The following is a 12,413-nucleotide window of genomic DNA, read 5'->3' as shown; positions in this document are numbered from 1 at the left end:
GAGACTTAAAAAAAAATCTGGCAATGGGGCATCTGGGTGGCTCAGTTGGTTAAGTGTCTGACTTCAGCTCAGATCATAATTTCATGGTTCCTGAGTTTGAGCCCCACCCACATCGGGCTCTGTGCTGGCAGCTCAGAGCCTGGAGCCTGCTTCAGGTTCTGTCGTCTTCTGTCTCTGCCCCTCCCCTGCTCGCTCTCTCAAAAATAAATAAAATAAATAAACTAAAAAAAATGGGCAGCAAAACTAAATCTAACACTGACTATTTATTTGAGAGAAAGAGAGTGTGTGCATGCATGATCAGGGGAGGGGCAGAGGGAGAGAGAATCCTAAGCGGGCTCCGCACTGCCAGCACAGAGTCAGATATGGGGCTTGATCCCATAACCATAGCTGAAATCGAGAGTCAGACACTTAACCGACTGAGCCACCTAGGTGCCCCAATTCTATAATTAATTATAGTTAACTCAAGAATAGCAACTGAAACCACATCAAACTCAAGACACTACCAATGATACACTAAAAATCTGAGTGTAGGTGTGCACAGTAGGAATTTTTCAATGCTGCCAAAGCATTGTATAGCTAAGAGGTTTCGTAGAAGAAAACTAAATTAGATCCATCAGTAAGCTCTAGAAATTGGTTAATTTTAGTTTATGAACACTAAGTTTCAGTAATGCTTAGTAACTCAGATTATCAGTAAATAGCCCACACTGACATACAAAAATCGAAGACAATGGACATGAATAACAATAGCCCCTAGGAAATGAGGAAATAACTTGCATTTTAGTTTCATTCATCAGGAAAAACCTTCTGCCCCAGTACGTGTCTTGAACCATACTGGAGAAGCAGCAATCTGATCCAAAAATTTTCAGCCATTTTCCCACTGTGATTCTGTATAATAACTCATCAGCAGCATAAAATCTAATCTCCTAAATTGGATCCCTCATACATTGCTGGTGGGAATGTAAAATGACTCAGCTGCTTTGGAAAAAAAATTTGGCAGTTCCTCAAAATGTTAAGCATAGACTACCACATAATTCAGCAATTCCACCCTCTACATATGAACCCAAGAGAAATGAGAACATAAGCCTATGTCCACACAAGAGTCTGTATACAGATGCTCAAAGCAATATTATTCATAATAGCCAAAAAGTGGAAATAACACAAATGTCCAGCCACTGACGAATGGATAAACAAAATGTGGTATATACATACAATGGAATATTTGGTCATAAAAAGGAATGTTACACGCTATAACAAACATGCACCTTAAAAACATTATGGGTGTAAAAGAAACCAATCACAAAAGACCACACATATTTTATGTTCCCATTTATATAAAATACCTAGCAGTGCAATTGTTGGATTGTAGGGTAGCTCTATTTTTAATTTTTGAGGAGCCTCCACATTGTTTTCCAGAGTAGCTGCACCAGTTTGCATTCCCACCAATAGTGCAAAAGTGTTCTTTGCATCCTCCCTAACATCTGTTACATGCCACAGTTTTTCTATCCATTTATCCATTGATGGGCACTGGCTTGCTTTCATTTTGTGGCTAATGTAAAAAATACTACAATAAGCATAGGGTATGTATATCTTTTCAAGTTAGTGTTTTCATTTCTTTTGGGTTTTTTTTTTTTTTAGATCAATTTACCTAATATTTACTATATTAAAAAAATTTAAATCCAAGCTACCTAACATACAGGGTAATAATAGTTTCAGGAAGAGAATTTAGTGACTCATCACTTACATACAACATCCAATGCTCATCCCAACAAGGGTCCTCCCTGGTGCCCCTTAGCCCTTTAGCCTCCCTCCGCTCAACCCCCGGCCAGCAATCCTGAGTTTGTTCTCTGTAACACATTAGTTATCTTGATTTCACTGAACAGGTATAATAAACTAAAGTTACCAATTACTAAAAAGAACATATTTTTCTCACTTTAATCAATATTTGAGAAAAAGATTACTAGTATTTTTTTTTAATTTTTTAAATGTTTATTTTTTGAGAGAGAGGGAGAGCGCACGAGCAGGAGAGGGGCAGGTAGAGAGAGAGAGAGAGAGAGAGAGAGAGAGAGAGAGAAAGAGACAGACAGACAATCAGAAGCAGGCTCCAGCCTCAAAGCTGTCAGCACAGAGCCTAGTGTTGGGCCTGAGCCCACAAACTGTGAGATCATGACCTGAGCCAAAGTTGGACACTGAACCGACTGAGCCACCCAGTGCCCCAGGTGACTATTCTACCTAAAGGCTTAGGACCCTAAACTCATAGCATGTTGAGACTTAGAAGTTTCAAGAAGGTAACTTTTCTATACAAACTTATTACTAGGTCTAGTCCTTCAGTTTAAGATGTTTAAATATAAATTCTAAGTCTGAACTTTTATAAATGTTAAATTTAGTCTACAAAGAATCAAACAACTGAGCAGGTATAAAAGAAAAAAAATGGTAAAGTAATACTGAGGTAGTTACTACTCCAATAATATTGCAGATTTAAATCAAGTCAATTGTAGAAGAACTAGTCAACAACTTTGAACAAGACAATTCACCCACACAAAGGGGAAAAAAACACCTAAGAATAGCTGGTGACTCAGCCTGCAGGGCTAGGAGGGGAAGGTGCGGGGACTGCTATTAGGTCTGTTCTCTTTAGTCTCCTATCAATAGGACTGCATATGAAAACAAAACTACTTACTTGTCTTGAATAAGAAGTATAGAGGGAAAACATTCATACAGATGCTTCACCTTCAAGTAAAATATTACTTCTCTAAAACAAAGATCACTTCTAAGTTCTGAAACCATTAAAGAAAACACAAAGGAAGATACATCTTTATAAATATTTTAAATATTTGTTGAAAACAAAGTTAAAAGGTAAATGGGGAAAATGGGGAACAAATACAGTCAAATTCAGTCAATATTTTTAATAAATTTTAAGGTTTATTTATTTTTGAAAGAGAGAAAGAGAGAGAGAGAGAGAGCACGCGCACACAAGTGGTAGAGAGGCAGAGAGAGAAGGAGACGAAGAATCAGAAGCAGACTCCAGGCTCTAAACTGCTGGCACAGCGCCTGATGTGGGGCTCGAACCCACAAACTATGAGATCATAACCTGAGTTGAAGAAAGACACTTAACCAACTGAGCCACCGAGGCGCTCCAAGTCAGTATTTTTAATGTACAGAGAACTATTAAAACAGTTCATGAAAATACAAAATTCTCAAATAGTTTTCCAAAGGGGACATGAAACTAATAAATGTCAATGTCATAAATAATCAAGGAAATGCAAATTAAGTTTTGTTTTGTTTCTTCCAATAAACTTATTTTTTTTTAAAGAAACATGGCTAATCCCCAAGGCTAGCAAAGGCGAGGGGAAGGAGCACTGCACACATGACTCACGGGAGTGCAAACTGGTACTGCCCTTCAGAGGGCAGTTAGAGGACAGACAGCAAGAGCCCTACCAGCGTTTACATCCAATATACCAGTAACTTCACTTCTGGGAATCTGTTATAAGAAAATAATGATAAATAGGGTAAATGTGAAGATATTTGCTGCAATTATTAGATATTACAGAAAAAAAAACAGAAATAACCTGAGTGCCCAACAATGGGGAACACACTGAATCAAGTACTGCTACTTAAATCAAATTCATTATGATATGTAAATTATAGCTCAATAAACCTATTTTTTAAATAAATTTATTTATTTTGAGAGACAGCATGAGTACAAGAGGGGCAGAGAGAGAGGTAGAGAGAGAATCCCAAGCAGGCTCCGAGCTGTGAGCTCAGAACCTGATGTGGGGCTCAAACTCATGAACTGTTAAGATCATGACCCGAGCTGAAATCAAGTGTGGGACACTCAACTGACTGAGCAACCCAGGCACCTCTCAATAAGCCTGTTCTTAAAAACACAAGTTTGGCTAGACCATATGATAACCTGGAAGTGGTTTACATTCTTATAATAATTAAAATTTATGATACAAATGTGTATTATTATGAAAATAATAGCAGCCAACAATCACTGTATCCTTACCAAATTCCAAGCCTGACAGACACCCAGGTTTCTATGTGTAATCACTGACATCATCAAGAGGCCATCCTAGAAGGGTCTGAGGCTCAAGGCCACTCACCAACTATAGGGCTGGCCCAAGATAAATTATATTTTAAAGAAGGAAGGCCTCACTGTTACCATTTTCATAGGTCCCTTGAGAATGTTAAAAAAAAAAGAACTTTGAAACTGAATTTTAAGTATTTGAGAAATGAGAGTGGCAATGCCTCTGACATGCCCCTTTTCCTCCAAGCAGAGTCAAGGGCAACAGCCCTGGTTGACCTAAGCAAAAGAAAGGCCTAATTACTATTGTTACATTTATAAAGAATTTATTATGAGATGCCCACACTAAACATACATTATCTCTTCAGCCTCATAACAACTCTATGGATAAGTATTATGAAATCTCCAGTTTTTTAAGGAAGAGAAAACCAAGTCTTAGTAAGACTTACAGTCATAAAGCTAATAAAACGCCAAGCTGGAACTAAAACCCCACTCAGCAAGAGGCAGGTTACTCTCAACTACCAGGTTGTATTATAAAACATACACAATACTATATATCTAAAAACACAAAGAAAAGACAGGGTGGTTAGGAAACACCAAAATGTGGTTATTGGTTGTTGGACTTGGAATGATTTTTTCTCCTACTTTTTCCCCTCTAATCTACAAAGTTTCTTTAATCAGTATGCAATATTTCCCCAATAAATGTAAGTTTAAGTTACATAATGAGAACATTAAAGTCAAAAGAAAAAGAATTTGGAAAAATATTTACATTAAATGACAAGTTATATTAGTAATACTACTTAGAGACAAGCAATCAGTATATTTCAAAATTAAACTAGTAAATTTAGAGAAAAATGCCTCATAACAAAACTAGAACAGAAACATAATGAATGCTGGAGAGAAAAGGAAGTGAGATCTAATCAAATGCATCAACAGCCAGGGAAAGGTGTGACCAGAACCCCAAGTCGTCAGGGCTTGTTCTTTCTCCTAAGGTTCTGACTTCTGGCAGAGGCTACCAGTGGGCCTTCCCCACGAGTTCACCAAACTTCCCAGGGCATTTCAAAATTTTACCAACATTACATTAGGACCCTCCAACTTCCCCCATTACACTGGAAAAAAGGAGGAAGTCAAGAGAAATTGAGCCTTGTTTCACAGAAGAGATCTAGAAGGAAGATTCAAATATTCTGAACACCAGAAAAGGTACACTGGGGTGAGAGAGTTATTTATTTTTATCAGGCTTTCCCAGAGGCAAGGTTAATAATCCTGTAAGTAACTTGCTGTTCTCAGCACAAGAAATTTCCAAGTCTGTTTTCATCCAGTTTATCTCTGGGCCCTTCCCTTTCCCCCCTTTCTCACTGGCCTTTAAAGCCCAGTACCAAAGCTACTTTCTCCATGTAAGTTTCTCTATTTTATATACTTGGAAGGTTGATTCCCTTCTTGATATTGACAACATCACCATGAGCACCTTTAATTCAAATTAACAAAATTTACCAAGTTACCAGATGTGTAACACCTGGATAAGATGTGTAACAGAGGCGACAGAGGTGCCTGGGTGGCTTTGTCGGGTTAAGCCCCCAACTCTTGATCTTGGCTCAGGTCATGATCTCACATCCGGTAAGACTGAGCCCCACATCAGGCTCCGAGTGGAGTGTGGAGCCTGCTTAGGATTCTCTCTTGCACGTGCATGTATGCACTCTCTCTCAAAAAAATTAAATAAACTTAAAAAAAAAAGAAAGAGCAGGGAATACACAAGAGGAAAAGGACAGAAACTTAGAATTCTTTATGTCTAAAAAGGACAAAAGATGAGCACCTAACTTTGCCTTAGGGAACTAGAAAGTTCTTAGATGAGTAATCCCAGAGGAAATGACTCCTCAACTAAGTACTGTGAACTGATCAATAGATATTACCCAACAGACTAGAAAAATATTTATTTAGGAATTAGGAACAGAAATAAGCAAAGACAGAGAGGAAAAAGCTGTTTGAGAATTAAAAGACAATGTCAGAGGTCTTCGTACACGAAGCACCTACCCCACAGAAATGTAAAAATTAAATGGAGTAAATATAATGAAATTAGAACAGTGTTATATATGAGAGGTTCTATATAAATGTTAGCTATTATCATTATTAGAAATCCATTAACAAAACTAAGAAAAAAACTTGGAAAAAATGTCTACCTATATGGCAGAGAGTTACTATTCTTAAAATATAAAGAATCCTTAGAAATAACCAAGAGATGAAAATGCCAAAGAAATGATAAAGGGCAGAGATAAATATTTCTAAAAGAAGTAAAATCTTTAAAAATATAACCTCAAAAATAGAGAAAACAAGGTGGTCTTTATCAAATTAGCAGATTAAAAAAAAGAAGCCAGGGTTTCTGACGATATGGGAAATAGGACTGGTCTCACTGGTAGGAGAACACTTCGGTACTAATAAGTATTTCTAGAAGACAACTTGGCAATGCTTTTACATGGGACATAAGAAGTGTCCATACCTTTTGATGCATGACTATTACTACAACTACTAGTAATTTATTCTAAGGAAATAATCATAGATGTGAACACAATTATGGTTACAAGCTGTTAACTTGGGTACAATTTAAAAATATAGGGTTGCCTGGCTGAATCAGTTGGTAGAGCCTGCAACATTTTTTTTAAAGTTTATTTATTTATTTTTGAGAGAGAAAACTGATGAGTAGGGGAGGGGCAGAGAGCAAAGAGAGAAAGAGATATCCCAAGCAGGCTCTGTACTGTCAGTGTGGAGCCCCATGCACAGCTCAAACCCACAAACTGTGGGATCAGAACCCATGCCAGATTCGGATGGTCAACCAACTGAGCCACCGAGGTGTCACCACCCCCTCCTTTTTTTAGGGAGAACCTGAAACTCTTGCTCTCAGGGTCATGAGTTTAAGCCCCACATTAGGTATGGAGCCTACTTAACTGAAGTTTTACAAATAATAAAAATTAAATTAAATTTTAAAAATATGAACTTCTTTAGGGCGCCTGGGTGGCTCAGTTGGTTAAGCGTCTGACTTTGGCTCAGGTCATGATCTCACGGTTTGTGGGTTCGCGCCCCGCGTCAGGTTCTGTGCTGATAGCTAGCTCAGAGCCTGGAGTCTGCTTCCGATTCTGTGTCTCCTTCTCTTTCTGACCCTCCCCTGCTCACACTGTCTCTCTCTCTCTCAAAAATAAATAAATAAATAAATTTAAAAAATTTTAAAAAATGAACCTCTTTAAAGTTACAGAACAAATATGAGATGATAATATGAGCACAGGATGCAAAGTCAGATTGAGTTAATATTCTAAGTCTAGCACTTATTAGCTGTGAGATCTTGGTAAAATTACTAAACCAGTCCTTGTTCAATCTTCTCAATTGCAAGATAAATAACAACAGAACAGCTTTTATGGAGAGGCTGAAGACTAAATGAATAAAAAAATATGTAAAGTGTTTCAAAAGTAACTAGAAACAGTAAATGCTCAGTAAATATTAGATACTGTTAACATTCTATAGTAGCAAACCAGTATTATTTAGCCAAAAAAATTATCCTGTAGATAAGTATACAATAAAATAGAACTATGTTTTTGATAAATGCTAGTAAGTGAAAAAGCAGGTTACACAACACAGTATATAATTCTACTTTTTGCAAAGAAAAATTTCTAGAAAGAGACTTACCAAAATATTAAGAGAGGCCATTTCTCTGGGTAATATGATTATTAGTGATTATTATTTTCCTCTTTCAATTTCCCCTGTTGATTTCCAATTTTCCAAAAGAACATATATTACTCATCACAATAAAAACAGTATAAACAGAAAGCCAAAGGATTTAAAAACAAACACAATATAGCACTCCTAAGAAAAATAAAATTAAGTATCTCCTCTAAACCATTTGATAAATCTCTTCTATAGAATCATGTTCTGCCTGAAGTTTGTCTGCATTTAAGTTATTAGAACAGAGAGATATTCAGAGATCTGCTAGGTGCAAAACCAATAGTAATATTAAAATGACAGGGGTTCCTGGGTGCTCAGTCAGTTAGGCGGCTACTTCAGCTCAGGTCATGATCTCACAGCTCCCCCCAAGGGGCTTTTGTGCTGACGCTCAGAGCCTGGAGCCTGCTTCAGATTCTCTTTCTGCCCCTCCCCCACTCGTGCTCCGTCTCTCTCCATCTCTCAAAAATGAATAAACGCTAAAAAAAAAAAAGGGCTAAATAATAATTTTTGTTAAATACTATAATGTGAAATACAAGTTTTCACCTAAAACACAAATAATCTTTTCCCAGATCTTGAATTTTTAAAATAACCTTGAATAAGGCAAACCTACTTCTCTCCATTACCCCTCCCCCATCCAACTACCCACACATTCCCTACCCCCATTTCCTGCCTTACTTTTTCTCTGTAGCACCTGGCAAGTTCTAACTTATAGATTTTTATTGTCTCTCCTCCTTCTTCTTGAATATAAGCAGCATAAAGGCAGGGATTTTTGTATATTCTGTTAACTGCTAATACGCTCAGTGCTTGGACCAGTTCCTGGCATGTAGGCACTCAATATTTGTTGAAAGAATTAGTCTGGTACCATAAATTATCAGTAACTTCTTTTGGGTTTAATTATTAGAATGAAAGATGGTTAAGAACAAAGAAAAAGTTAAAGCAAATGACAGAAAACAGAGGGAAAAGGCATTTCCCCCACTGAAGCCCCCAGAAAGACAAAGATGAGGCAAAATCACTAATGAGGAAAGCAGTAACAAAGATGTACTTAGGAGGGAGCTGCAGCATGTACTTTCTCTGGACGGGATGACCAGCATGCTACAAAGACTATAAACCCAGGAACGGGAGAGTAAGGTGCAGAAAAAGGTGGGGGTTATCTGCGTCTAGTCTAAATGACTCTTAACATCTCAATCATACTCTTTTCTCTGGGTCCTGAAGAAGCCAAAAAGAATCAGTCACAGAAAGGACCAGACATTAGAAGAAAGGAGGTGGACAAGGAGAGCCTTCCAATGTAGGCTGTCTCTGCAGCAAGGCAATTTATAAGCATTTCACTGAAACTTTAGCAAAGGGGAACCCTAAAATGCTCTCAGTGAAAGAAGGAAAATGGAAATTAAGCCATGACTTCTCTTCTATGATTCAGGTTTTCAGGATCTATCACAAAGTTAGAAAATGTTACTCAAACATCTCAGTCTACATCACTCTCTGCAAATTTTGTGGATCTTGAATCTCTCACTTATACTCACCAAAATGTATTTCGTGTCCACTAAAAAGTAAAATCACCAAATGCTACACATGCTGTGAAATTCATTAAATGCAGGCCAATGTGTTTAAGCAAAGAGAAAACGATAAAGCAGCAGTTATCAGTGTCCTCCTGTCAGACAAAACCCTGCTGGGGTTTATCTACATGGACTCTGTAGTTTGCCACTGCCCACCATTCTTTCTCATCATTATTATTTTTTTAATGTTTTATTTATTTTTGAGAGAGATACATCATGGGGGGGGGAGGACAGAGAGATAGAGAGACACAGAATCTGAAGCAGGCTCCAGGCTCTGAGCTGTGAGCACAGAACTTGACGTGGGGCTTGAACCCACAAACCACTGAGATCATCACCTGAGCTGAAGTCAGGTGCTTAACCTACAGAGCCGCCCGCCACCCCAACCGCCCATCATTCTTGACCATTCTTTCCCATTGTCAACCTCATACTAGTCAAGTACTCCTCACACTGAAAAGTATCAGCTGTTTAAGCACCTGGATTCCAAGACTTGGAAGTGATAATCCAAAGCAGTAGTTTCTTTTGCAGATATAGACACTTGCCTCCTTCAGGCTACGTTCCCCACCAGACCCCTGAATTAAGGGGGATGGGGAGGCAGATTCTTTAGGGGGAGATGAGACTGTGGGCCAGTTCTTCTGTTTTCCCAACTTCTTACATGGATTGTTTTGATGATAAGATTAAAAATTAGGGGACAAAAAAGGGGATTTCTTTTCCAGTCATTAGGTAAAAAGACCAAAAACAAAACCGAAAAAAAAAAAGGATGAAGCTAGTTTGAAATTTCTCACTGACGGTAGTTAGAATAATGATAACATTTACTGATCACCCGTACTGAGCAGGAGACACTGCTGAACGCTTATATTACATACAACACTATGAGGCAGGTACGTTTTGTAGATGAGAAACAGGAGCTCAGAGAATTAAAATCAGTTGCTCAAGGCCATACAGGGATTTCATGTTGGAGTTAGGAGCAGGACGTTTCACTTGAAAGCCTGTATATTATCTACTATGGTTATAATGAAAATAAATGACATTTTTATTAACCACATATACTTTTACTAAAATGAATATGCATTAATGAAGAAAACAATCTTGTAAACATAAAAGAGTTGCTTAAATCAAACAAGTTAAACATATACTGTCTGGTAATAGAGCCCCTACATGTCTCCCATAACCACTGCTGAATAGCTTCACAAGTAACTAAATCATTCAGTGTCCTGATATAGCTGTGAAATGATTTTTCAAGTGACTCTCTTAAAATAATACTCTTTGCAAACGAAATATGGCTGCCCTCGTAGAGTTGTATAAATACCTTATTTCATGATGTATTCACTGCCCTATTTCTGTTCAGTTTCCCCCTCGCCTCCCCCACTTCCTCTCTGCCTTAAGATCTTTTAAGACCAGTTCAGTTCCTCCTTCTCAAAGAATACCTACAAATATATACCATCTACTCAAGAGGACTCTAACATCAGTGGCTATGATCTATAGTTCCAGGAGAGTACAAAGCAAAAAATGAACTCAAGAAAAAAAACAGCATTTCTGATGTGCCTTCATCGTTAGACCTATTCATTTATAGAATTAATTCTACACATTCTTATTTTCCTACTTCACACCTGGAATCCAGCCTTTAACAATTAGGACACCAAAAAATAAAATAAAAAGTCTGTCTTTTCTTAGTCTTTCTTCAAAAACAGTTGTTCCACAAATTTTTCCATAAATAAATTTTTCCCAAATTGAAAAGATTAGAATACCAAAAAAAGGGGCAAATGTACTGTTATAAATATACCACATTTTTAGTAATATAAGCTTTAGCGATATAATTTAGTAATATAATTAGTTTATCCTGAATCATTTCTGGAACTTGTTCATAAATTGCTTTACAAGTAAATATAGTACAGGCAAATGCTAGTTACTTACCAGTGGACTAATATGTACTTTCATTCATTTACTCAATTTGTTTTTGAATGCCCAAATGGCTTTTTAAAAATATCTGAACCAAGAGGAGCGATAAAGGCACAGGTGCTGAAGTTAAAAGGATCTTGGCAAACCCTGGCCCCTGTACTTCCTAGCTCAGAAACGGAGAGTGTCAGTTAACCTCCAGGTTAGTATTTCACCTGTTTATTTCATAGGAGAAAAAGAACTACTCATAGGGTCTTTGTTGATTATGCCTTAACTGATTATGCCAAACAGCACAGGGCCTCGCAGTAATAAGTATTCAATTAATGATAACCACAGTAAATATATGTTAATATTGAGGAAAGTTGTTGAAGGAGATGGCCATTAAATATTCTTTTTGTCTTTCTAGAAAGATGGAAATTTGTGAAACTTGTTACTAAAGACACGTGAAAAATAAAAATCTTAAGATTATGGGGGAAAAACTCCACTTAAAAAAAAAAAGAGCGGTGTTAAGTATGTAGGATGAAATGACAAAAAAATAAAGGTATGAGAGAAAAAGAGATGAATAAAGAAAATCCTGAAAGCTCCTGTGTGGGTGATGGGTGTACAGAGGTTCCTTATACTAGTCTACTTTTGCAAAAATAACTATAATTACACTCCCAGAACACGCCTAACACATCTCTTCACATTCAGAAGAGACTGGGATTTTAGCCCTGAGATCTACTGAACTAACAATAGTACCTACCTGGTCAATAATTCAGTACAGGTCAAGTTTTGTCAGACAATTCCACCTTTCACTATAAAGGTGAGTGGAGGAGACAAATGTATTAAAGCATTAAAAAATACAAGCTCTTCTACTGCTCATTAATATTACATTAGAGTAGCAATAATGCACATTTTCCCAGGTCTTCCAAAAATACGAAATTGTCCTTAAGTTAAGCTTTTAAAAACAACTTCCACCTTCTACACTTTTGAAATTACAAGGGTTATATGTCAACCATACCTCAATAAAGCTGGAGAGGAGATAGATATTACTAGAGAATCTTAGGTATAGCCAAAGAAACCTAAAGGTATGCGGACCAGAGCTGCTACTAGCTTTAAAATCTGAGGGACATTATTATTAATTTAAGTAAAGGTTTTTAGGTGATGTTTCTAGATCGAGTTTAGGTTTTATCACTGATTAACAAAATAGCAAACAGAGGGAAAGAGGCAATTCTCTTAAGAGGCTTACGGAGCTTAACCTTACA

General features: G+C 37.2%; 2 protein-coding genes across 7 annotated transcripts in view; one reads left to right on the top strand and one right to left on the bottom strand.

The window, feature by feature from the left end:
* The window catches only part of ITSN2 (intersectin 2), a 138,857-nt gene that overhangs the window by 125,997 nt on the left and 447 nt on the right, over positions 1-12,413 (bottom strand). The window lies entirely within an intron of this gene.
* LOC115290745 overlaps positions 8,893-12,413 on the top strand; it is a 47,864-nt gene continuing 44,343 nt past the window's right edge. Inside the window, exon 1 of the mRNA XM_029938565.1 lies at positions 8,893-9,011. Coding sequence (XP_029794425.1) covers positions 8,893-9,011 — 119 coding nt within the window. The remainder of the gene's footprint in view (positions 9,012-12,413) is intronic.

Source organism: Suricata suricatta, chromosome 4, assembly GCF_006229205.1.
Source record: "Suricata suricatta isolate VVHF042 chromosome 4, meerkat_22Aug2017_6uvM2_HiC, whole genome shotgun sequence".
NCBI classification, from domain to species: Eukaryota; Metazoa; Chordata; class Mammalia; order Carnivora; family Herpestidae; genus Suricata; species Suricata suricatta.
The sequence above is the reverse complement of the archived record's forward strand: the minus strand, read 5'-3'. Positions and strand labels throughout refer to the sequence as shown.